This window comes from Oncorhynchus tshawytscha, linkage group LG20, assembly GCF_018296145.1.
Source record: "Oncorhynchus tshawytscha isolate Ot180627B linkage group LG20, Otsh_v2.0, whole genome shotgun sequence".
In the NCBI taxonomy this organism is placed as follows: domain Eukaryota; kingdom Metazoa; phylum Chordata; class Actinopteri; order Salmoniformes; family Salmonidae; genus Oncorhynchus; species Oncorhynchus tshawytscha.
Genome location: NC_056448.1, coordinates 22215828 through 22243810, shown reverse-complemented (window position 1 = coordinate 22243810; position 27983 = coordinate 22215828). Strand labels below are relative to the sequence as shown.

Below are 27983 nucleotides of genomic sequence, written 5' to 3'. Positions count from 1 at the left end.
ACTTTGGCAAATGGTAATGTCTACAAAACTTAGTCCACTGTGTTAGTAACATATTTTAGTTCTTGGGAGCAGAAAACTGTATTGAGATCAAATATTTAATCGATGAGAAAATTAGCAGAATTTCGGCCAAAATCCATATCGCTCAATCTTCTCCCACTGCCGGCCACTGGGCTTCCTTTCATGACCATATTTGGTGGTGAGTGGAAACGCCAACCGGATGCTTCAGATTGAAACATCTGGCTCATTGTTCTGTCTCTGGTATTAGTTTAAATCGCACCAGTTGCACAAAAGTAATGCTTCTCCAGTTGGTGTTGTATAGACACAACACCGCCCTCAAGTGGCTGGTGCAAAATATAACTCTTATTTTCTGGTTGAGAATTCAAACGCCTTTCGACAGGGACAAATTATGTCGCGTACGTAACGGTTTGAATTAGCTGTTCATTTCACAAGTTCTGGATCAACTGCTATATGATTCCCGTCGTGTTCTCGGCCAACAACGGGGAAAGATGCCACAGAAAACACTGGGATCCATTGTTGGTCTGCTTTGCACCGGGACCTGGTTGGTACAGGTAAGCGGCAGTTTGCTTTCATAGCGCTGTAGGCGCTTTCGACAAGCCCGTGGATCGCAGCTGGAAGTAGGCCTTCTATTGTGCCTTTCTGTTTCCCCACAAAGGAACTTGGGCTCCCTAGCAACTCCACCTTAGCGTGACGTCAGTTTGACCAAATCGTGTGTTTCTTGATATATTTACACAATGTTTATAGCTTGAAATACTTATACGACATTATCCGAAATCTTACCATATACCAATTTAGCTGCAGCGCAACATCTTTCAAGACTAGCTGATAAACTAGCCACAGCTAAATATCTCGTTAGCCAACGTAAACGCTTTCAAACATCTGTAGACAATACGGCGACATATTTTGTTATACAGTAAGTGGCCACAATTTGAAGTATATAAAACAAATAACATCAATAGCTGGCTGTTAGCTAGCTATGTTTGTTTACGGGTTTTAGCTAACATGCTAAATTACCAGTTAACGTTAGCTGGCTAACTGCGTTTTTCCTGTTGTTTATTTGTTGGCAGTGATGCATAGCTTGCTGTTACCGTCGTTAACTACTGGCCAAACATGTTTAGTTAGCTTACCTCTGTAACGTTAGTACCTAGTTAAAAACGTAGTTAGCTAACCTTTTAAAACTAATTTGTGAGGTCATTTGGCAGCTTCTACTATGACATTATTGTATCATCCTGAAATGTCACTTAGCTAGCTATCACTGCAACACCTATTTTGATTTTTCCGAACATTGAATGCGCCTACAATTTTCATCCCAGTGAAAGTAGGTCTGTGCCTTTTGCAGGCATGCTTTCTACAGTCTTTTGTGCAGTAAATGCCAATGTGAAGTTATGTCAAACAGTTGTGTATGCATAATACATAGCTTTCCTCATTTGTGTTTTGTAGGATGTCACTAAATAACATGCCTTTGTTTGTTTAGGGAAAGGAATTCTGTTTTGGAGTGAACAATGAGCAATACCGGTGTGAGATGGGCTACTGCTGCGGGGAGACAGAGTGCTGCACTTACTACTATGAGCTGTGGTGTATGTTCAGTGTCCTTTATTCTCTCCTTTTCTGGCACCACTCAGTCCCTCTTCCCCCGTTCCCATATTTATTTTCTGACGATATTTCCATGACTTATTCTTCATGATAGTAATCTCTGAATGTGTCACTTTGTTTTTTCGAGTCACTAATTTGACATGTTTTGGTGCCGAAATCAATAACTTTAAACCTAATTAACATAAGCTGAAATGATTTGATGGAGAATGTAACTATGTGATTGTTTTATGTAGGGTTCTGGCTGGTGTGGACCCTCATCATAATGCTGAGTTGCTGCTGTGCCTATCGTCACCGTCGGGTCAAGATGCGGCTGCAGCAGGAGCAGCGCCAGCGTGAAATCAGCCTTATGGCCTATCAGGGAGCTTCTAGTTCTTTCATCTCCCCTCCACCCCTCAACTTGAGTGAGTCTTTTAAACCCCGCGGGATACTTATTACCCCCATCTGCACTGGGCTGGATGCCTCTAGACCCTACAGCCCTGAAATTACTTCACCTCTCCCTCTGAGTTAACTGTTTACAGTAACTAGGCCTGGTAGTTGGAGATGGTTCTTAGCAGATTCAGAACCATTTTTGAATTAGTTCAACACCAGCTAACCCTATCTAGACTGGTAAGATGGTTGACTCCTGTGTTTTTTTGTTTTGTTTTTGTATTTACTCCCAGGGTTCTGGACAGACTGCAAGCTTCCTGACTATGAAGAGGTGGTGGGTCATCCCCCGACTCCACCTCCGCCTTACTCCGAGATCCCCCCAGAGACCACCCCTCCTATCCTACTGCCCCCCATCCAATCAGAAGCTGCTGTGGTGCTGGAGCCCCCAACAGAGGACACTCCAAGAGAAGAGCAGGCCGCTAGTTCCTCAGCAGACCAGGAATCCACATCTGCTCCCAGCAAATCAGAACGACCGGTGGAAGAGGAGCTGGTGACCCGGCGCAGGCATGTGACTGGCGACTCAGGGATCGAGGTGTGTGTGTGCCAACTGGACGAGAGCTCTGGGCCGGAAGAGGATGAGGAGCAGGTGTGTCAGGGGGCCAGGGGGGACTGCTGCTCTGCCTCTGAGCACCACCACATCAGACACAAAGAGAGAACCCCAGGGCCTCCGCCCAAAGGTCAGACCGCCAGCACCGGAGACCGCCTGATCTGAGCTCCACCACCAACCACCCAGAGGCTGCTGCTGCTGCCGGATCTGCGCTTTAGGGAGGGAGTGCCCTTGTCATCATAACAATAACCCAGACACCACCAGCAAATGAAATGTCCCACAACGACTCACCAAATGAACCAGGTTGTCCTGCTCTTTGACATGCTTATCAGTTATGATCCACAAAATGACGCCAATGATGAAAGTTTATTTAAAAGATGCTTAGTTTGGCTAACGGTTTAATTCTTTAATACCCATGGATGGTCCCTCATCTGCTTTGTTTAGTTCTTGCAATGGTGATGATGAAAATGCCAACTTCTAGAGATCTACCAAGTGGCAAGAAGAGGTGCTGATGCTGGTACAGAATTGACTACCCACCCACTTGTCCCTCACTCTCCCACCCAACTGTTTAGCCTGGACATTTTTCCTTTGGTCCTTCTAACATTTCACCTCTGTGGGGACAGGGCAGGATGGCATACCACCATGGTCACCAATCCCTAGGCCCCAGCACATAGGGGCCAAAACATAAGATCATGCTACCAGACACAGTCCTGACCAGGGGATACAAACTGTTATGGATATAACTTGTCTTGTTTTTGCAGGGGTTTGTGTGTACTGTGTAATCTAGGACACAGCTGCAAAGTGATGTCACCCCTGAGGTAATCTTGGCCTGCATCTGGTTTCCTTGTGGAGTGACAGCAGGGCTATTTGCATCCAGAGAAAAGGCTGGGAAGTGAAGATGTGCCTGTCTCTTATAGCGTCTCTCTGAACTGTGTCCCAATAACATCAGACTCCACCCCTCCTACACCCATCCCTCATGTCTCCACCAGTACTCCGGTCAACACTTGGCCAGACTGAAAGGTATTGAATGGACTGGAACGGATGTGATTATCTGGTCTGACTGGCCAAGTGAACTGAAGACGTGACAATATCCCATCGCTGTGCCTGCAACTTGGTATCTATAAAAAGCATTGTGGTGGTCGACCGTGTATGTGTTTTCACAGACCGGCGGTGAAATAACGTGGCGTGTGTGTGGTGGGGTCAGCAGCATTTTGAAGGACTGACAGTCTCACCGAGTGGTAAGGGGTATGTTGGGAATAAAAGTACAAACCAGAGGGTGGGAAGACTGAAGTTTCAGCAGTGTAGTACTTTGTCCTGTATCATTTTTTTGTCTTTTTATTACTTCTCTAAACCTGCTTTAGCTGAGGCCACTATAACCCACATCAATGGCAAAGAATCTCTTATCCAAGGGATGCTGTGAGTGTGGAGTAGTGTAGTCTTATTTAGTGTATCCTCAGTGTCCTGGCCCCTGGTGTAAGTTAGTGCACTCAACTCACCAGGCTTTAGACCACTTTTCTTTAAAAAAAAAATGCACTGGGTTCTTGTTTAGAGGGCATGAGTAATTAATTTGTGTGTCTGTGTAGGTAGATGTGTGTTCTGATTCGTCCTGTCAGCAACAGTGTGTTTTCGGGCCCGTGTTTCATATAGTCTACTACTCCCAGGCCATTGGCCCCGAGCTGACAATGATGAATCGCTGCTGTTTATACCCAGCAGCAGCCGGAGTCTGATAGTGTCACTCCCTTTCTGCCACGAGTCCCCTGCCCGTGTGGGACTCAGACGGAGCGAACCAAGGTTTAAGTATAGACACCATGTATCTAGTTTCATCATGTTATGACTTTGCACTGGGCCTGCAATGTGCTGTTGCATATGCCCTTGGCTTGCAGTGGTGTGAACATTGTAGAAGCAATGTGACAGATTTGTGTTGGTATTTTCCATTCAGTGGGATGGGGTTGGCTTTGCTGTTAGTGCAGCTGCACACTGTTATGATAAACCAGTGAAGTGCGTTGCTTGCCCAGCATGTGTCGAAGCACAGCCGTAGAATCGGGAGTGTTTTATTCTGCCGTTCCACCTAAAAAATAAGCACAAAAGTCCAGCTGTCTTGGGTGTGTTTTAAATGGCAGTGAAGATATGATAGTTTTATTATTTAGGCTATTGATTTGCTTTCATGCAGCAGTTATTGATCAAGTAGGTTATGGACTGATGCACTGTTTATTATTTCACTGCTAATGAAAAAGGACAGACAAAGACATTAATTTCAACTATCAATCAATAAGTTGTCTGTCTTCAAGTGTTAAGTCTTGACACTATAAAAGTAACGCTGGAAAGTCAGATTGTCATGCACTCACAAAGACTCACCCGCTCACATTAGGACACTAACATGTTTTTGATAAGACACCATAAGTTGCCTTGGTAGGTTGCTAGGGAACAGACATGAGGCTCAAGGTGCACCACAACAGAGGGGTATCCTACGAAGCAGGTTTGATGAGTTGGCGAGATACCTTTGGTGAACCCTGAGTTCAACTCGGGATAACCAGTCATACGAAAGTGGCTCACATAGTATTCTAATTCCTGATTCTATGGTGGCTCAACTTTGAGCCAGGTACATTTCTATGGCAACGAATCCTTCAGCACTTACCTGCTCTGGGGTCGGCTAACTCCACTTATCATGAATGAAATGACTGGGCTGTGAGTTGAGGACTATGAAATCAGATTCCCTCCCACTTGCAAAGATTGTGTCATCACCCCCTTTATTTGAGGGATATGACTGATTTTAAATATTATCCATGGTCGTAGTACAGAGGAAGCCTGTGCTGTAATGTGAAGCTAACTGAAGCTGGTTAGCTTTAGAAAACCCTGAGTAGATCTAGCTTGCTTTGTAGGATACCCCTCAGAAGGCATATGAACACTCATTTTAAGTGCTCCTTCTGAGGCATAAGAAAATAAATGCCTTACTGTGGCACGGTGGTAAAATGTAGTTAGGGACAGGTAGACTAAATGTGTTTTGGCGTCTGTGTTTGAAGAGTAGGCGATTATATTCCAGACTTGTGCTTTGGAAGAAACCTAAAATGTTTTAGCCCCCCTCCCCCATGTTTGAAGCATGGTGTGCATAGTTTCTTCTAGTAGTCCAGAGGAGTCCTTTTCATATTGATGGAGTCCGAAGTGTAAAATTATCTCAGTCTGATGTATCGATTGGCTCAACTTATTCTAGACTGTGGTTATGAGTTGCAGGAAATGTATCCGAGTGAAACCACAAGACGAGATCATATGTTGTAAAAGCTGGCATGTAGAATAGGTAACATTTGTTTAGTTAGAACGCTTGTGTATCTGCTTCTCCCTGGTTATCTGTGGTTATTTGATCACTTTTTTTTTTCTTCCCCATCCCCATTTTCTTTAGTTATTATTGTATTTTTATTTCAAGGATATGATCTAGATAAGTTTGATATTTGAACTTACCTGAAAGGATGTTGAATTAGTACCAAACAAAATGATGTTAAGAAATCCTTTGTTTTAGTTTTTCTTGTGCTCATATGAGATGTTTGTTTTTGAATGGTTGGGGGGGGATGACAAATGTATATGCTAAAGTGCATTTATTTTTATGCAATATAGATAAATTAAGATTATGACTTTGAGGGTGTTTCATTTTTCTGAAAAAGAAAATGGGGACCCATAGTTTCAGTCCCATTGCTCACTACTTACTGGGTAAACTCTTGTTTGGCTTTCACATGTTTACCTAGATAAAGGGCTATCAGTCAGTCATGGACAAACACCCATCCATTTCATTCATCTGCTCTGTAATTTTCCTCTTACCTACAGTTGCAGACACTGGCGATATGTGAACGTAATTCTTTGGACTTTTGTAGTACTCGTGTGAATAATGGGCGATTTGTATATTTTCAAGCATCTTTTGCCTTTTTGTTCCCTGTTTGCTTTTGTTTCAATGTTCACAGAGGCGCGTGAAGCTCTTATCCCTCACTCGGTCTCTTCTTTCTCTCAAACCCCTCCCAGTCCCCTATGGCCTCTCACCATATACCAGCACAGAGGGCACAAGCTAGGATCAGTGTCAGGTTGGGTATGTGGCCCCTGATGAGGTAACTAGCCCCAGGTGTGATAGTGATGGGGGCTTTAGCCATGGCTCATTGCATCCCTCTAGACCATGAGACACCCCCCCCCCCTCCTCCGGGGGCCCGACCATACCGAGCATGGTAACAGAAACTGTGGCAACCCACACCAATGTTTGTCTTCGTGAGATGGGGTTTTGCCTCTGCATTTATCATCCTTAAGATCATGCAGGCACAATTATCTTTTGAGATTGTTTGCCTGTATGTAAATTATCACTGTACTCAACCCACACGTTGTCTCATACACGCGATCCTATTGTCATGAATAGAAAACATTTTTTTTAATGGGCATCAGTATTTGGCATCTTTCAGAATCTACCATTAGCACCAGTGCCATCAGTTGTCTGTTTCATTTACCTTGCTCACTACACCAAAGGCCTCCTTTCACCCTAAATTGTTCCTCTTTTCTGCTCCACGCGCCTCTGTAATGTACTGTAACTGACTAGCCTATGCAAAAAAACAAACCCATTGATATGCTGCAATAACTCTTCTGTGTGGTTGCCAGTACAAGCAATATTACTCTCAGTACATGTCGCAAGTGTACCTCAGTTTATTTTTTTTTATTGCTACTATGGTGTGTTTCGTGTGTATGCTTTGAAAGTAAATGTGTATATCTACATGTTACCTCTTGGTGGGTTGGGGAGTAAAGATAAAAAGCCATTCTAGTTAATTTTGTCTTTTTGTTTCTGTTAGTCTTTAGTGACATGGATAGAAGTACAGTCTGCTGTCATTCTGATCTGCTAAGAATATTACTCCTGCTTATTATGAAGAAAAAATACATCTGTAACTTGTGGAAACTAAAGGAGTGTTTTGAATTATATTTTGTTGTATTAACTATTTAATCTCTCCTCAGAATAATATTATTCTGTTGGTCCTGTGGGTACCTTTGCCACTGTTCCACCCCTTGTGTTGCGCTGTCATGGTGTATTTGTAAACAGTGAGATGGCTTGTTTTTATTGTATTTGAGAAATTTTCAGTGACTACTTAATGGTTGCCTTCTCTCCTTGATTGCCCAACCTTTTCATATAGAAGATAGTGAATGTGACCTTTATCAAGTATGGAAGCAAATCTAATCCCAGTGCTAGATAACCGAGTGGAGAAAATGATCAGGTCTCTTAAATGGGTTGTTTAGGGTACACCTCCGCTAGCCCTGGAGTTTGTTTTAGATGATCTCTCACTAAGGGGTGGGTTGCACTTGTAATCATACATCACCAAGGCAACAATGTCCTCGCAACATAATCTAAGGAGGCTCTGTTTAACCAACATGAAACCCAGATGTTTCTTTCATTTCTCCCTCAACCATAGATAATGTCAGGCGGATGTCGATGTTGTGGCTGATGCGTATGTAAAAAGACTTTGCAAAAACCAACACCCACGCTAGAGGAGGAACCGGTCGACCACAATCACAGACCCTTTCGTGTTCTTTTTCCTATCTAGATCAAGCCCCCAAAAAAGTGTAGGAAAAAAAAAGCACTCATGTGGTACATTTGAATGCTTTGGTTTAGTTGGGGGTCTGCTGTGTACTGTTGGGTAATTTGGATTTTATTTTTGTATAATAAAACAAACATTGGCACTGTTGTTTGGCTCTGACTTACCTTTGTTGAATGCTGTACTGTTTCTCAAGCTTATAGTGTTGACATTGATGGACTAGCTGAGGGCATAACCTACTCCACTCAGCCGGAGTGGCCCCACCCAGGCATCTGAAGCAGTTGAGATATTGATCTGGAGGAGGAGCACAGAAGGGCAGTGTGAGATGGTGCCTGAAGCATGCGGCTGTCATTATTGATGAGTACCCCAAGGCATGGCCTCTTAACCTGCCCTTCTTTAAGGACAAAGACAGTCACAAATATAATAGTCCCACTTTGCCTGACATGCCTGGGGTAAAGCTTCAAGTTAAAAATGAGTGCAGAACAAGCAGACCTTGTGATAAGTAAACTAACCATGTGTTTTATCATGATATACAATCACATGACTTGTGAAGAGTATAATACTGGTATTTCCACTGCATTACGAGACTAGGGATAAACATTACCTACCATTTGGTTGAAATTAGAACAATCTATCCACACAGTACATCTCTGAATGGTCACTTCCATGTAAATAACCTACAGTACCATCTCCAGAGCAGAAGTCCAACAAGTAAGGAAACTGATGTCACTAAAGGTCGTTCTTTAATGGCAACAAAAACAAGTGTACCATCAGTATAGTAAAGAATCTCCCCTATTTTACGTTCCTCAGTGGAAAGATGTCAAATAGGGGCACTTATATTTGTGCTGTTTCACATAGCCCACTCCTGAGACACCCGTTGACAGCAACCTGGGAGCGTTTAAGTGCATTGCTCAAGGACATTTGTTTTACCTAGTCGGTTCAAGGATTCTAACTAACAACCTTTCAGTTATTGGCCCAATGCTCTAACTGCTAGGCTACCTGCCGCCCCACACTGAGATAAGGTGGTTTAACAAGAGGGATAAAAGGCTGCATTGGTAATTAATAGCAGTGCACCAGGGTCTTCAAACATTGTTCATTAGGAGACAAAACACAGGGTTCAGTGTGAGGCTCAGTGAGTTTATATTGCAGAACACGCGGAATTATAATGGATTGCATCTACAGTGTCCCATTTCCCAACTCTCCCTTTCAGAGCAGGGATTATATAAATCCTTAAAATTACTGAAATGTTATTGGTTGCATTCTGAGGTCGATTCTGGGAGAAACTGCGATGTACACATTGTTCTGGAATCCATACTACTGGCGAGGGCTATTTGGTAATATGACACAAAACAAAACGGTACAGAAAAGCAAAGGGAACACAGCATAACACTTACAGTGAAACAAAGTGTCTGACTTGAAAGTAATGTTTTTTCCACCACACGAAGACATGAGATGCAGAAAAACCTCACTTGTGCTCTCTTCCGCAGTATCAACCAACCCAATACTTTCTGTGGAAAGTCCCAAACTCAGACTCGCCCTGTAATATATAACTATAGATAGCATGTGTAAGAACGTGAGGCATGTCATAAGTTACAAATTTGAGTATACCACACACAAAAATGAGAAGACACAGACAATGTAGACTAAGTTAAAACGGTAGTAGGAACAATAAAAAGAACAGGCAACTAATTTAAATAAATTCCCTTAACAACATGCAACCTGAAGGGAGACGGATCGTTCACCTTTCCATTTCATACAGTCATATACACAATAAAATCAACAAACTACCTAATTGTGAATCATGACAGAGTTAAAATGACCTCAATTACCTTCAGTAACTAAGACATGATAAAACCCATTTGCAACCATACATCTTTCAAGCTAACAAAATAAGGGAAAGCCAACAATGCCTTCAACTGAAAATGTCTTCAGCATTTAACACAACTCCTCTGAGTCAGAGAGGTGTGGGGGGCTGCCTTAATCAACATCCACGGCGCCCGGGGAACAGTGGGTTAACTGGGGCAGAACGACAGAATTTTACCTCGTCAGCTTGGGGACTTGATCCAGCAACCTTTTGGTTACTGGCCCAACGCTCTAACCACTGGGCTACCTGCAGCCCCCAATAGAGTATGAGACCGTCTGAACCAATTGAAATGCACAAAGACTTACATCGATTGCAAGCGCCATAGAGTCAAATATGACATACATGTAACTATCCTAATGCTGTTTCTACAGCGAAGCAGAAAAGTGACGCATCAATTGCCAGTGTTCTGCTAATGGGAGCTGGTCATGTGGGCTGTTCGAGTAAGAACACATCGGATACTTTGTCCCTTTGACATTCTCATCTGTCAGTATAAATCAATCTCTCCAGACCCTCAAAAAGACAAAAACAAAACCAGCAATGGCAGAGTCCAGTGTAGCCAGCAGGGGGGAAATGGTGTATTTTGTGATAAAAGACACCAAATTTCACATGCAGCTAGGGCATGTCTAAATAAGTATTTTTGTCTATAGTGTCATCTCAGATTTTGTCCATTACCCCCCTGGAGGACAATTAGTCGCTGGACTATGACAACAGGTAATTTTCACGTTGTCAGTACATTTGTGTGTAGAGTAAGGCCTGGTTGGTGAGGGTGGGGGTAGGGACAGGGAGTAAAAAGGTATCAGTCTCTCTACTTATGGCAGGGGTCAGTGTGGTTTGTTGCTGTAGTGTTTAAATGCATCCATCTACTGCTCAGTCTTTCCCAGGATTCACTAGTGTTGTCCCAGGGGTACCGCTGTCTGTCAGCATATTGGTTTACATTGAGAGGTCAGTGTCTCTGTCTTGTTCTCATTTCAGTCTTGTCAGTCATTTCAGTGGCCTAGTGTCTTAGGAGTCTCATTTCAGTCTCGTCAGTCATTTCAGTGTCTTAGTGCAGTTTTGTCCTTAGTCTGCAGTAATAGAGGTTATGATGACAGGCCTCCCTCCCTCTCAGTAGAAGCGTTTGTCTGTTCTTGTTCCAGTGGCTGTAGACGATGAGGCCGACCAAGATGAGCAGGAAACAGCCCAGCATGGAGAAGAGGATGGTGAAGAACATGGCAATATTACTCCACCCCTCTTCATTCTCACCCACTGACAGAGCGAAAGAGAGAAAAAATGTTAGGATGGATAGAAAAGGTAAACAATTGAGGTGACAATAGTGACAAGGAGCCCTAAGCCTTGGAAACAGAGCGGCACATAGGTGGCCGTTCTGGTTCGATGTACAATTATACCCCCCTGGACAGCTTGACGTACAATTACACCCCCTGGACAGCTTGACGTACAATTACACCCCCTGGACAGGACGCTAGTCTATCGCAGGCCAGGGCATCTCCAATCCATCTCCTTATTGCTGAGTGACAAGCAGAAAGGCTTTTTTTGGTATGATCAGGGATCGAACCCCCAACCTTCCAATCTCAGGGCAGACACTAACCATAAGGCCACTGAGTTGGTTAAGGAGTTAAGGAGCTCTAATAGTTTAACCTAATAATTTGATAGTATGCATTTGTAGTTTAGCTTTTCATCAAGAATAACTATGTTACCCAAATAGGGTAACGCCAATGAATGTGTATGTTCTTCTGTTTGTGTGAGAGGGGTAGCGATCCTTACACCTTAGTAGGTCTATGTTATGTTATCTATGTTATCTATGTTACGTCTCACTACGTAACACCGTCAGCTGGTACAGTCTCAGGGAGATCACATCGTGATTGTCTGTGAGGAACATAATGTTTCTATCATTCAAAGCAAACTGCAGCAAAAACACCTCCAATGAAAAAAAAATACAATAAAATATCCACAGAAATTACTATATTATAGTTCTATATGTAATTATATGCCAATATCTTTGTTTCCTATTAGACTACATGCCCTCTGAATTTCACTTATGCATCACATTGTCACGCCCTGGCCTTAGTTATCTTTGTTTTCTTTATTATTTTGGTTAGGTCAGGGTGTGAAATGGGGGATTTATGTGTTTGTCTGGTCTAGGGGTTTTGTATGTTTATGGGGCTGTTTCCTTTCTAGGTAGTTTTGTATGTCTATGGTTGCCTAGATTGGTTCTCAATTAGAGGCAGCTGTCTGTCGTTGTCTCTGATTGGGAACCATATTTAGGTAGCCATGTTCTTTGGGTATTTTGTGGGTGATTGTCTTCTGTCTTTGTCATTGCACCAGATAGGACTGTTTTGGTTTTCACTTTTGTTGTTTTGTATTTTGTAGTGTTCTCGTTTATCGTCGATATTAAAGATGTTGAACACTAACCACGCTGCATTTTGGTCCTCCTTTCCTTCCCAGGAAGAAAACCGTTACACACATGAATTTAATTCTGGGAAGTGTGGTCATAATGAGTTAATACAATTTATCATGATAATAATCTGGGATGGCCACATCTAACTGGAAATTAGACACCTCAATGAAACACCATCAAGTAGGCAATAAATTAAAACTAGGTGATAATTCATAGGCAATAAAACAGTTAATGTAAATGCCATTTCATTAACACTACTATGTCAATCACAGAGGAGAGTACTACCAGAGAGATCTCCTGTGATGGCAGAGGATCCAAAGTAGTAGCCCTGAGGCAACCGCACCCCCGGTATGTCCAGGCAGTCTCTCCATCCATGTCAATCATAATCTAGTCGAGACAGAAATTGGGAGTATGCTCCACAGGGTATGCCAAGGCACTACCTAGTACAGTCAAGGCATAATATACTTGACATGTGTTTTGAAACAATTCACTTCAACATAACTGTTTTCTCAGACTCCAGAATGACCCAATATGCATCTCGGATTACATCATTATTTACACAGTTATTACACAATAACTTGGATAGTGATATTTCGTTGAGCCTTTAAAATGAGTGTGTGTGTATTCTCACCGTGGGCCTGCAGCGGACGTATCTGATGAAGATGACTGTGTTGTGATTGTGGTTGCGCAGCATGGCGGTGCAGACACCATCGCCAACACAAAGGGGTAGATCCTCTGTTGGAAGGTGTGAAAAAATAAAGGAGTGAGGCACAGAAAACAGTGAGAGAGAAGGAGAACAGGTAAAAGATACAGCAGTCACAACAATACAATACTGCTGGTACAATGTACCTTTTCCTTTGCCTGATCCCCTAGTCATTCAAATGCTAATTATACTCAAGGTGCAAAGAATTGTTACTGGGTAATAAACAACAACAACATGGGCAGCAAGCTCATTAGGGGTTGATGGGAGTGGCTAAGGAGAGGGGTATGGGGGGCTTTTGGTATGAGAGGTGGGTGGTCCAAACATTGGGTACCTGTGTGCGTGTGGTGTACCTCATCTTCTGTGCCTGTCTCCATAGGGATGCACAAAACAGAGGAGCACAACACAAGACAAGGCCCTTTACACAGGTCTGTGAGCCCTGCCCAAGCAAGCGTTCCAACAAAACCTCATAAATATTCCACTGTATTGGCTTGCTTGTATGACGCAAGTCTGTATTGAGGTGGGAGGTGTTGGGTGTCAGTTGTCTAAAGCCCCTCTCGGAGCACAGGAAGATCAGGACATGTTAATCCAGATTTGACAGGATATGACACATAAATAAACACCCCTGCCAGACAGTACAATGAGTGGGGAAAAAACAGAAAGTAGTTGAGATAAAAGTCCTATTATATAATGTGACATAACATGGAACAGTACTGTAGCTACTCCTACCCTCCACAGAAACACATGGAAGAGGCTAGCAGATATATGCACATACCTCTAGGTGTTTTTCCTCATTGGGGTACGTGTCCACCAACACACCCAGCCCTGTGAAGAGGTCCTAGTTTCCAAACACAGGACCGACACAACAACATAAATGCATTTATACAGTTGCATTGCACCAACACTATGATATTTCTGTTGGAACTACATTGTTGGGACAGTACCTTCCTGCATGCGCTCCTTGGTGTACCAAATTGCCAGTACATCCCCATTAAGATTCTTCATTCCTTGGCTATGAATCTTAAAGTGCATTTGTAACTCCAAGGCCCTTAGGTGACAGGGCTGGACACATAAACACACATAGATATGACAATTTAGACAAAGCCATGCAAAATGTGATATGCATAGAGAGAATAAGTATCATTTATGTAGACATAATAACAGTGTGCAGTGTTCTAAAGGCTACTCACAATGCGGCTCCACACTGCCCTCTGCTTGCTCTGCAGGTCTGAGGCGCACCTGCTCTGTGGTTACCATGGCGTCACCCATCAATTCCTAATGGGAGGAGCTGGAGGAACCCACACATGAACACACAAACTAGAGGTCGACCGATTAATCGGAATGGCCAATTAATTAGGGCCAATTTCAAGTTTTCATAACAATCGGAAATCTGTATTTTTGGGCGCCGATTTAAAAAAAAAATATATATATATATATATATATTTTTTTATACCTTTATTTAACTAGGCAAGTCAGTTAAGAACACATTCTTATTTTCAATGATGGCCTAGGAACGGTGAGTTAACTGCCTTGTTTAGGGGCAGAACGACAGATTTTCACCTTCTCAGCTCGGGGGATCCAATCTTGCAACCTTACAGTTAACTAGTCCAATGATCTAACCACCTGCCTCTCATTGCACTCCACGAGGAGCCTGCCTGTTACACGAATGCAGTAGAAGCCAAGGTAAGTTACTAGCTAGCATTAAACTTATCTTATAAAAAACAATCAATCAATCATAATCACTAGTTAACTACACATGGTTGATGATATTACTAGTTTATCTAGCGTGTCCTGCGTTGCATATAATCGATGCAACGCTGGGGGATGATTTAACAAGAGAGCGTTTGCGAAAAAAGCACAATCGTTGGACCACTGTACCTAACTATAAACATCAATGCCTTTCTTAAAATCAATACACAGAAGTATATATTTTGAAACCTATTTAGCTAAAAGAAATCCAGGTTAGCAGGCAGATTTATCCAGGTGAAATTGTGTCACTTCTCTTACATTCATTGCACGTAGAGTCAGGGTATATGCAACAGTTTGGGCAGCCTGGCTCATTGCGAACTAATTTGCCAGCATTTTACGTAATTATGACATAACATAGAAGGTTGTGCAATGTAACAAGAATATTTAGACTTAGGGATGCAACCCATTAGATAAAATACCGAATGATTCCGTATTTCACTGAAATAATAAACGTTTTGTTTTCGGAAATGATAGTTTCCTGATTCGACCATATTAATGACCAAAGGCTCGTATTTTGGTGTGTTATGTTATAATTAAGTCTATGATTTGATAGAGCAGTCTGACTGAGCGATGGTAGGCAGCAGCAGGCTCATTCAAACAACACTTTCGTGCGTTTTGCCAGCAGCTCTTCACAAGCACAGCACTGTTTATGACTTCAAGCCTATCAGCATAATGGCTGGTGTAACCGATGTAAAATGGCTAGCTAGTTAGCGGGGTGCGCACTAATAGTGTTTCAAACGTCACTCGCTCTGAGACTTGGAGTAGTTATTCCCCTTGGCTTTGTGGAGCGATGGGTAATGCTGCTTCGAGTGTGGCTGTTGCGATGTATTCCTGGTTCGAGCCCAGGTAGGTGCGAGGAGAGGGACGGAAGCTATACTGTTACACTGGCAATACTATAGTGCCTATAAGACCATCCAATTGTCAAAGGTATATGAAATACAAATGGTATAGAGAGAAATAATCCTAAAAATACTATATTAACTACAACCTAAAACCTCTTACCTTGGAATATTGAAGTCTCATGTTAAAAGGAAACACCAACTTTCATATGTTCTCATGTTCTGAGCAAGGAACTCAAACGTTAGCTTTTTCACATGGCACATATTGCACTTTTATTTCTCTAACACTTTGTTTTTGCATTATTTAAACCAAATTGAACATGTTTCATTATTTATTTGAGGCGAAATGGATTTTTATTGATGTATTAAGTTAAAATAAGTGTTCATTCAGTATTGTTGTAATTGTCATTATTACAAAAAAAATAAAATAAATAAATATAAATATATATATTTTTTTAAATCGGCCTATTAATTGGCATCAGCTTTTTTTGGTCCTCCAATAATCGGTATCAGCGTTGAAAAATCATAATCGGTCAACCTCTGACAAACTCAGCAAAACTAGAAACATCCCTTTTTCAGGACCCTGTCTTTCAAAGATAATTCGTAAAAATCTTCATTGTGAAGGATTTAAACATTGCTTCCCATTCTTGTTCAATGACCCATAAACAATTAATGAACACGCACCTGTGGAACGGTCATTAAGACACTAACAGCTTACAGACGGTAGGCGATTAAGGTCACAGTTCTGAAAACTTAGGACACTAAAGAGGCCTTTCTACTGACTCTGAAAAACACCAAAAGAAAGATGCCCAGGGTCTCAGCTCATCTGCGAGAACGTGCCTTAAGCATGCTGCAAGGAGGCATGAGGACTGCAGATGTGGCCAGGGCAATAGATTGCAATGTCCATACTGTTAGACGCCCAAGACAGCGCTACAGAGACAGGACGGACAGCTGATCGTCCTCGCAGTGGCAGACCACGTGTAACAACACCTGCCCAGGATCGATACATCCGAATATCACACCTACGGGAAAGGTATAGGATGGCAACAACAACTGCCCGAGTTACACCAGAAATGCACAATCCCTCCATCAGTGCTCAGACTGTCCGCAATAGGCTGAGAGAGGCTGGCCTGAGGGCTTGTAGGCCTGTTGTAAGGCAGGTCCTCACCAGACAACACCGGCAACAACATCACCCATGGGCACATGGACCAGACAGGACTGGCAAAAAGTACTCTTCACTGACAAGTCGGGGTTTTGTCTCACCAGGGGTGATGGTCGGATTCGCGTTTATTGTCGAAGGAATGAGCATTACACCGAGGCCTGTACTCTGGAGCGGGATCGATTTGGAGGTGGAGGGTTCGTCATGGTCTGGGGCAGTGTGTCATAGCATCATTGGACTGAACTTGTTGTCAATGCAGGCAATCTCAACGCTGTGCGTTACAGCGAAGACATCCTCCTTCCTCATGTGGTACCCTTCCTGCAAGCTCATCCTGACATGACAATGCCACCAGCCATACTTCTCATTCTGTGCGTGATTTCCTGTAAGACAGGAATGTCAGTGTTCTGCCATGGCCAGCGAAGAGCCCGGATCTCAATCTCATTGAGCACGTCTGGGACCTGTTGGATAGGAGGGTGAGGGCTAGGGCCATTCCCCACAGAAATGTCCGGGAACTTGCAGGTGCCTTAGTGGAAGATTGGGGTAACATCTCACAGAACGAACAGTCCATGAGGAGGAGATGCACTGCAGTACTTAATGCAGCTGGTGGCCACACCAGATACTGACTGTTACTTTTGATTTTGACCCCCCCCTTTGTTCAGGGAGACCTTATTCCATTTCTGTTAGTCACCCGTCTGTGGAACTTGTTCAGTTTATGTCTCAGGTGTTGAATCTTGTTATGTTCATACAAATATTTAAATATGTTAAGTTAGCTGAAAATAAACACAGTTGACATTGAGAGGACGTTTCTTTTTTTGCTGAGTTTATATAAAACAAGCCAATTCACTATAGATAGAAATATACTTTTGATGGAGTGGGAGGACAGTATTAATCTTATGACCAACATTTAACAGTCAGTATAACATTGCTGTAATGTCGCACAATTATATTTTGATTATTGCTTGCATATTTGGTTGTGACCTTTGCAAATTCACTATTTTGGAAACAGCAGGTGTTTACTACAATGCTAACGCTCATTGATATAAGCTGTAGCAAAAGCTTGTCATAGAGCAATTTTACTGGTTGAAGTGTTTAAGTATAACGTTAATTCGGTTGATTTGCAAAGATGACATGAACATTATATTTAGCAGGAAATTCATACAAGGTTTACAAACCAACTATAATCTCAAAGTAGTGTGAAATTCACGTATAATCAATATGTAAATAGAGGCGTTTTTGGTGCGCAATAAGAACTCCCCCTTGGTCTGCCACCAACTTGCCCACATTGCCCTCGAGTCGTGTGGCAATTTTTGCAAACACAGAAAGGGGTCTATAATAACCGGTGATCCTGCACAATTTAGCTACCTTGATAGAGCTTTGACAATGAATGCTCCCTTTTCAGAAACTCCTCCATTTCATAATGCCCATCTTCAGCAAACGATCGACCTGCTAAAATAAGAAGAAACACAAAAGTCCAATATAATTTTAGAGCCATAGTCTGACGAATCAAAGTATCTGGCAGTTCTTGTTTATCATGGCGGCCATCATCGTTTGCGACTCCACTCATTCAACCAAAGATGTTCTACTTCAACCACGTTATTCTTCTTCTTTGATGAGGTTTAATGGCAGTTGGCATCCAATAAATGTTTCATTACCGCCACCTACTAGACTGGAGTACAACTCCCTCATACTTTTATTTAAAAAAATGTATAAATAAACAAACACTCTACCATCTAACACTACAATCACACAAAGAAAATAGCATCACCCTAAACCACTATTTAAATCTATTTAGTCCTACCTCAAGTCAACAACCCGAAAGGATGTGACACCACCACTTAACACACCCTGTACCTCTTCTGATGTCAAATCTCGCACACCCAAATACCTCTCGGCAGCTCCCACCACAACCTCAATTTTCTGCGACTTACATTCCATCCCAGCAGTACAGTTGATAACTATTGCTATAAATGCAATAAATCCAATCTTACTGAAACATATATCACTTCTTGGCCTATCCCTCTATACTGTACAAATCTACTACTCACACCACTCCTCTCAGGATCCCTCCCCCTTGACCCATCTTCCTCTACTTTCTTCACTGCCTCAGCATATGACTACTTCTGCACTACTCTAACCCTGAAACCTCAACCTGCCTCTCTCGCACGGGACATTTCTGATCCCCAGCTCCATGGGCACCCCTACAATTAACACATACCACAACTTTCCTTAATGCTCCACATTCTTTTGTCTCATGCCCTTCTACACACTTCTCACACCTAGGAACATCCATCCGAAACACTGCTGCCACATGCCCATAAGCTTGACACCTGTAACAACGTAATGTATTTGGTACAAAAGCTCATACAGGATAACTTATACATCCTAACATTTTTGCATTTGTATTTATTATAGATCCCCAGTGAAATTAAGGCACTTTATACAATTTAAAAAACATCACAATACATTCACAGACTGTGTGCCCTCAGGTCCCGACTCCACCACTACCACATACAGTTGAAGTCGGAAGTTTACATACACCTTAGTCAAATACATTTAAACTCAGTTTTTCACAATTCCTGACATTTAATCAAAGTAAAAATTCCCTGTCTTAGGTCAGTTAGGATCACCACTTTATTTTAAGAATGTGAAATGTCAGAATAATAGTAGAGAAAATGATTTATTACAGCTTTTACTTCTTTCATTAAATTCCCAGTGGGTTAGAAGTTTACATACACTCAATCAATTAATCACTCAATTAGTTTATGGTAGCATTGCCTTTAAATTGTTTAACTTGTGTCAAATGTTTCGGGTAGCCTTCCACAAGCTTCCAACAATAGGTTTGGTGAATTTTGGCCCATTCCTCCTGACACAGCTGGTGTAACTGAGTCAGGTTTGTATAGGCCTTCTTGCTCGCACAGGCTTTTTCAGTTCTGCCCACACATTTTCTACAGGATTGAGGTCAGGGCTTTGTGATGGCCACTACAATACCTTGACTTTGTTGTCCTTAAGCCATTTTGCCACAACCCCCACAACATGATGCTGCCATCCCCGTGCTTCATGGTTGGGATGGTGTTCTTCGGCTTGCAAGCATCCCCCTTTTTCCTCCAAAACAACGATGGTCATTATGGCCAAACAGTTATATTTTTGTTTCATCATTTCTCCAAAAAGTATGATCTTTGTCCCCATGTGCAGTTGCAAACCGTAGTCTAGCTTATTTATGGCGGTTTGGGAGCAGTGGCTTCCTCCTTGCTTAGCGGCCTTTCAGGTTATGTCGATATAGGACTCGTTTTTACTGTGGATATAGATACTTTTGTACCTGTTTCCTCCAGCATCTTCACAAGGTCCTTTGCTGTTGTTCTGGGATTGATTTGCACTTTTCACACCAAAGTACGTTCATCTCTAGGAGACAGAACACGTCTCCTTCCTGAGCGGTATGATGGCTGCGTGGTCCCATGTTGTTTATACTTGCGTACTATTGTTTGTACAGATGAACGTGGTACCTTCAGGCATTTGGAAATTGCTCCCAAGAATGAACCAGACTTGTGGAGGTCTACAATTATTTTTCTGAGGTCTTGGCTGAATTTCCCATGATGTCAAGCAAAGAGGCACTGAGTTTGAAGGTAGGCCTTGAAATACATCCACAGGTGCACCTCCAATTGACTCAAATTATGTCAATTAGCCTATCAGAAGCTTCTAAAGCCATTACATAATTTTCTGTAATTTTCCAAGCTGTTTGAAGGCACAGTCAACTTAGTGTATGTAAACTTCTGACCCACTGGAATTGTGATACAGTGAATTATAAGTGAAATAATCTGTCTGTAAACAATTGTTAGAAAAATAACTTGTGTCATGCACAAAGTAGATGTTCTAACCAACTTGCCAAAACCATAGTTTGTTAACAAGAAATTTGTGGTGGTTGAAAAACAAGTTTTAATGACTCCACCCTAAGTGTATGTAAACATCCGACTTCAACTGTATATACAGCACAAAATTCATGTGTACGTGTGTGTATAGTGTGTATGCCATCGTGTGTGTGTGTATGCATGTGTCTCTGCCTATGTTTGTGTTGCTTCCTAGTCCCCTGTGTTTTTTTATTTGTTTTTTAAATCAAACTTTACTGCTTGCATGAGTTACTTGATGTGGAATAGAGTTTCATGTCATGGCTCTATGTAGTACTGTGTGCCTTCCATAGTCTGTTCTGGATTTGGGGACTGTGAAGAGACCTCTCGTGGCATGTCTTGTGAGGTATGCATGGGTGTCCGAGCTGTGCACCAGTGGTTAAAACAGACAGCTCGGTGCATTCAACATCTCAATACCTCTCAGAAATACAAGCAGTGATGAAGTCAATCTCTCCTCCACTTTGAGCCAGGAAAGATTGACATGCATATTATTAATTAGGTTTCTTTGTACATCCAAGGGCCAGCCATGCTGCCCTGTTCTGAACCAATTGCAATTTTCCGAAGTCCTTTTTTGTGGCACCTGACCACATGACTGAACAGTAGTCAAGGTGCGAGAAAACTAGGGCCTGTAGGACCTGCCTTGTTGATAGTGCTGTGAAGAAGGTAGAACAGCGCTTTAGCATGGACATACTTCTCCCCATCAGCTACTGTTGTATCAATATGTTTTGCCCATGAGCGTTTTCAATCCAGGGTAACTCCAAGCAGTTTAGTCACCTCAACTTGCTCCATTTTCACATGATTTATTACAAGATTTAGTTGAGGTTTAGGGTTTAGTGAATGGTTTATCCAAAATACAATGTTTTTAGTTTTATAAATATTTAGGACTAACTTATTCCTTGCCACCCACTCTGAAACTAAATGCAACTCTTTGTTAAGTGTTGCAGTCATTTCAGTCGCTGTAGTAGCTAATATATCTAGTGTTGAGTTATTCACATACTTAGACACTGGCTTTCCTCAAAGCAAGTGGCAATTCATTAGTAAAGATTGAAAAAAGTAATGGGCCTCAACAGCTGCCAAAGGGAATTCCTGATTCTACCTGGATTATGTTGGAGAGGCTTCCATTAAAGAACACCCTCTGTGTTCTGTTAGACAGATAACTCATTATCCAATATAGCAGGGGGTGTAAACACATAACACATATGTTTTGCCAGCAGCAGACTATGATCAATAATGTCAAAATCCACACTGGAGTCTAACAAAACAGCCCCCACAATCTTTTTATCTTCAATTTCTCTCAGCCAATCATCAGTCATTTGTGTAAGTGCTGTGCTTGTTGAAAGTACTTCTCTATAAGCATGCTGAATGTTTGTTGTTAGTTGGTTTACTGTAAAATAACATTGTATCTGGTCAAACATAATTTTTTACAAAAGTTTACTCAGGGTTGGTAATAGGCTGATTGGTCAGCTATTTGAGCCAGTAAAGAGGGCTTTACTATATTTAGGTAGCGGAATGACTTTTGCTTCCCTCCAAGCCTGAGGGCACACACTTTCTAGTAGGCTTAAATTGAAAATGTGGCAAATGGGAGTGGTAACATCGTCCGCCATTATCCTCAGTAATTTTCCATCCAAGTTGTCATGGATAGACAACAATAATTTGTTCACCACATCCATACTACATTTAAGGAATTTAAAATGACAATGCTTGTCTTTCATAATTTGGTCAGATATACTTTGATGTGTAGTGTCAGCATTTGTTGCGGTGTTCAGTTAATTAAAAATCAGGAACTGCTACCACGCGGCACCTTGGTCTCCTTCTTCAACCCACGAGAGCCGTTACAATCAGCAAGAACCCCTCAGGATGTAACGCACAACAGTGCATCCCACATATAAAGCAACTGCTTTGTCTTGATGTTCTTCTTTATCAAAAGCTACCGCAACGATTTTCCATTTCAAACAAGCATGCTCTTCCATCCACCATCCTCCGTCTCGCTTCATGCGCTTCCCCACTACCAGATCCATCTATGAGGAGACTGATGGCAACCATATTATTATTCTTCTTTGGCATTATGGCGGTCCCCAAACAAATATTATAGGTGCATGCCGCCAACTACTGTATGGCTGTGTATCAGCCTACTGTTCTGTAGTATGAATTCATTACACTGTGAAAAAATTGCCCTACCATCTAACCCTGCACCCATTGAAACCTCACAACGATTCCACTACTTTGACCCTATCTGATTCTACTCCAGGCCAGCAATCTCGTACACCCAAGTACTCCTCCACCCCCACATTTTTTTTTTTACTGAAGCACATGCCATTCCCATCACTCTTTATTGGCCTCAGCCTACTCACAGGGATCCTTTTAGGATCCCTCACCCGTTCCATAAGAACTCCCCCTTGTTCTGCCACCAACGTGCGCACATTGCCCTCGTGCGGCAATGTTGGCAAACACAGAAAGGGGTCTATATGGGGGTGATCTTCGTCTACTACTCTCTTCACTGCCTCATTATACAACACCTTCTGCACTACTCTGATCCAGACAATCTCAACCTGCCTTTCTCTCACTGGACACCTCTGAACTCCAGCACCATGGGTGAAAAACTATTTCCACCGATACTCCATATTCCTATGTCTCATGTCCTCCTGCATACTTCTCACATCTAGTAATTTCCCACTTACACACTGCTGCCACATTACAATAAGCTTGACACCTAAATCACTGCAATGGATTTGGGACAAAAGCTCTCACAGGATAACTGACATCCTAACGTGACTTCCTCTGGCATCAAAACTCAGTAGTACAGACAGTGTCTTCTCTTTATCACCACGCGTTTCATCAGGTCTGCGTCGCACCAAATGGTGGGCGTCACATTCACAGGGAATCTTCACAACTTCAGTTGATCCTCAACACTTATCAACACTGTCACGACTCCTACCGAAGGTGGCTCCCCTTCCTGTTCGGGTGGCACTCGGCGGTCGCCTGCTCGTCAGTGAATTAAGCAGACTGTCACGACTTCCGCCGAAGTTGGTCCCTCTCCTTGTTCGGGCGGTGTTCGGCGGTTGACGTCACCAACCTTCTAGCCATCACTGATCCATTTTTCATTTTCCATTGGTTTAGTCTTGTCTTCCTTCACACCTGTTTCCAATCCCATCAATTACCTGGTGTGTATTTAACCCCCTGTTTCCCCTCATGTCCTTGTCGGAGATTGTTTGATTGTATGTTTTGTGCAAGGCATGTGTCGGTGTGCGACGGGTTTCGTACCCACTTTTATTATTTTTTGTATATTTTGTTTATTGGAGTTTTATGAGCACTTATTAAGTGCTTTATTCCAATTTCGTTCTCCTGTGCCTGATTTCCCTGCCGCCAACACGCACTTTATTACACAGACAAGAACTAGCTGCTATGGCATTGGTGTTTTTTTGGAGAGACACTCTTTAATGTGGCACTCCAGCCTCTTCACCGTACCTATTTACTCAATAAATGGCACATCTCAATAGGTTCAGGTATGTAATGATATCTGTTCTCTATTGCTCCTCTATTGTTCCTCATGCAAAGGGGAGGCAGATGACATCATGGATTCCCATCAGACCAATTCCTTGAATGACCTACTTCTTGAAGTTTGCAGTTGTTTCTAAAAAAAACACTATTTTGCTTAAAACATATATTTTTCAGTCTGTGTTCTTTACTGTATTTATAATTGGGATATCACTTTTCAACAGTAAAAGTTCAAATATTGCTGTTGGATGTCTAAGTAGTATTGAAACTGTTTGAGCGGATCACTTTTGTTAAGTCGATGGTCACCGCCTTTCAAATTGTGTTGCATTATGGGGATAAAAATGATTCGACTTGCATGTCAACATGTCGACTGCATGAACTTTACAAAAAGAATGTGATCAAAGGTCATGAAGTTTTGACTGCAAGTTTCTGCAGTTGCTTTTTACCAACTTCATCCTACATTGTGGGAGGATCTATTACCAACCAATCGTTATGCTGTCAACACATAAAACCAAACACTTCATCCTTTCTAACCCTTCATTCTGGGTTGTACAATCCAACTTGTATAACCATTGCAGTCAAATGTTTTAACTTAAGTTCCCCCTGTGTGACGGTTGAGCTAATGTGACTGGCATGAGGTTGTAAGTAACAAGAACATTTCCCAGGACATAGACATGTCTGATTTGGGCAGAAAGCTTTTATTTTTGTTAATCTAATGGGACTGTCCAATTTACAGTAGAAATTACAGTGACAAAATACCATGCCATTGTTTGAGAGTGCACAGTTATGAACTTGAACATTTATTAATAAACCAATTAGGCACATTTGGGCAGTCTTGATACAACATTTTGAACAGAAATGCAATGGTTCGTTGAATCAGTCTACAACTTTGCACATACACTGCTGCCATCTAATGGCCAAAATCTAAATTGAACCTAATCTGTGATATTACATTTTGGCCTTTCTCTTGCATTTCAAAGATGTTGGGGGAAAAACGGGGGAAAAACGCATGTATTATCTTTTACCAGATCTAATGTGTTATATTATCCTACATTAATTTCACATTTCCACAAATGTCAAAGTGTTTCCTTTCAAATGGTATCAAGAATATCCATATCCTTGCTTCAGGTCCTTAGCTAAAGGTAGTTAGATTTGGGTATGTCATTTTAGGTGACAATTTTAAAAAAGGGTCCGATCCTTAAAAGGTTTGACCTTCGCTTCATACAGTTCCACATATGCTTCATTACACAATTTAATTTATGGATTCTAGCAATTACATTTCAGCTGGAACTTTTGTCACGAATGGCATGTTAATGGCAGATCGGTATCTCAATGCATTTCTAGTCTAAATCACTATAACCTTTGCAGTGTGCAGACCTCCACAATCAATCTGATCCCCAAATAAACACTTTTGGACAAGCCTAAATCAATTACGGGCACAGTTGACCCCCTCCTTCATGGCACTCATTCTTCTGGTGTTTCTTCATCAGATGTTTTTCAGTTCATCCTCCCAATGGCACACATGTTCAAAGTGGATGGCCCTTAATAATGTCCCGATTATAATATCTGGGGAATAATCAGATTTTCCCAAGCAGACAAATCTCTCATCTGAGCCACCACTGTCCTTTACGGTCCATTATGTCTTGTCCATTTTACTACTACTCATGTCGCACTCCTGAGAAAAATGGCATGAGAGAAAAGGCAGTCGATACCTTTGGCTAGATGCAGTTTACACGTTTCTGGCTCGAACACAGGTCTCACGGTAGAAGTGTTGAAGGACCATAGTGAATGCAATTGTCACCATTACTTCAGCCAGTTAGAGGGGGTGGGGGCTCACACTGTTCTTGGATGAATTATCCCTTCCATGCATCTAGATACCATCTGTGGTCACTGTGGTGGTTCATTTATTTACTATCAAATGAGGAAAGACATACTTATCACACATGTCAGAGTTATACTTAAACTAAATCTTTATTCGCTAAGTTAATAAGGGAGCAGGTCAATACAACACACACTTATAAAGTGAATCAATTGAGTGCTCTACGTTAATGATGGGTGGTCGATGAATCACCCTCAGATGATTCGTTGAGAACCCCGAGACAAAGGTACAAAGGTATTTTATAGCCAAGATACACCCCCTTCAGTCTACATGACGAACAACAGATGTATGGAATTGGTCACAATAACTTAGTTTGCACATCAAAATCAGTCCTAAAAATTCTTAATCTTAATTGAGTTTACTGCATCTTGGGCAGGAAGTCTTGATAAAACCATGCGTATCCAGAATTGTACTTCAGACACATCAGATGATGCAGTGTCCCATTAAGCGGAATAGGCACCTTCTAATGTAAACAATCTCAGAGCCCATGTTTTGTAACCTTATAATTTTGACCTGTTGAATTGACATATGTCCCTGTGACATCAACTAGTCAAAATATGAAACCTGTTGTTTCACAAATCTGCTAGAACCATCAAAAATGTTGGTGCTGGCTTATCAGCTCAATATTCAGTACTAAAAACATTTACTTTGATCTACTTCAATTCTGGACACAGTTCCACGTCATGGAAACAGATGATTGTTTTAGGTGACATTACCTTCTTACTTAAATCACTGGTATTATCCAAACTATAGAATTGAGCAATAATAATTGGAAATGGTCATAAATGTCTCTTATTCAATTATTCTTACATCTGTCCCAAATATTCCCACTGTGTCCCTTACAGACTGTTTGAGTTCAGTGAGTACTGGCAGCTATCTATTTATCCACAGGAAGCTTATTTCTAACCCAAACCACAGATGGCGGCCTCTAATTTAATATCAGTCCCAATGCTCAATCACTCTGTTCATCATGTGATCTTGTATTGAAACATTTACTTCTTCAAAATGCTAAAGCATTGCAGTATTAGAGTGCTATCTGAAAGCCACTAATATTACCATTCACTTTGTTACTTTCACTAGTCTCCATATGTTTCCTTCAACATGGACTCCCTTCTTCCCAATAGGAAGACCATGGACAGGGTAGCCTAGTGATTGGAGCGTTGGACTAGTAACCGGAAGGTTGCAAGTTCAAACCCCCGAGCTGACAAGGTACAAATCTGCCGTTCTGCCCCTGAACAGGCAGTTAACCCACTGTTCCTAGGCCATCATTGAAAATAGGAATTTGTTCTTAACTGACTTGCCTAGTTAAATAAAGGTTTTAAAAAATCTCAATCACTACTGCTAATACACACGTCTCATTCTCAAGCAATGTTCTGCCTTCACACCTATTTAAAACAAAACAAATACAAAACAAATATGACAACTTTCTCTGTATTGGAAGGTGTTTTCATTTTAGTCTATCCAAACAATGTTACTCTATATATTTATTACCCATTTCTGTTGGATATTCACTCTATGCTTTAGACTTATTACATGTCTATTATTTTGAGATTCATATGTAATGTGCCAAAATTATAAAATACATTGGCCAATTCAGAAGGGAAGAGATAAACATTCTGCGATCAACATGTTTTAAAACTGGGCTGGCAATGTCTATCAGTCCCCTGTAGATGGCGTGCTCTATCCATAATAAGCCTCTACCTGGCAAGTTAAACTCTAGTAACCCATTATACATTCATACATTGTTCATACAGTCTGGTATGGTAATCTGAGTGTGAGGAGCAAAAGTAAACTGACCAGAATAGTAAACACAGCCAGCAAAGTAATTGGTTGACCACAGGCACATATGAGCATTCTGTTCCATAAGGCAACCA

The 27983-nt window shown here is 41.8% G+C and overlaps 1 protein-coding gene across 1 annotated transcript; it reads left to right on the top strand.

Moving 5' to 3' along the window:
• The first annotated feature begins 298 nt into the window (after positions 1–298).
• On the top strand, positions 299–8280 carry LOC112220419 (WW domain-binding protein 1). The gene is made up of 4 exons (XM_024382322.2): positions 299–569; positions 1493–1595; positions 1845–2012; positions 2271–8280. Exons 1-4 carry the CDS (start codon positions 507–509, stop codon positions 2747–2749), a joined length of 813 nt encoding a protein of 270 aa, XP_024238090.1. The 5' UTR covers positions 299–506; the 3' UTR covers positions 2750–8280.
• Positions 8281–27983: the final 19703 nt, after the last annotated feature.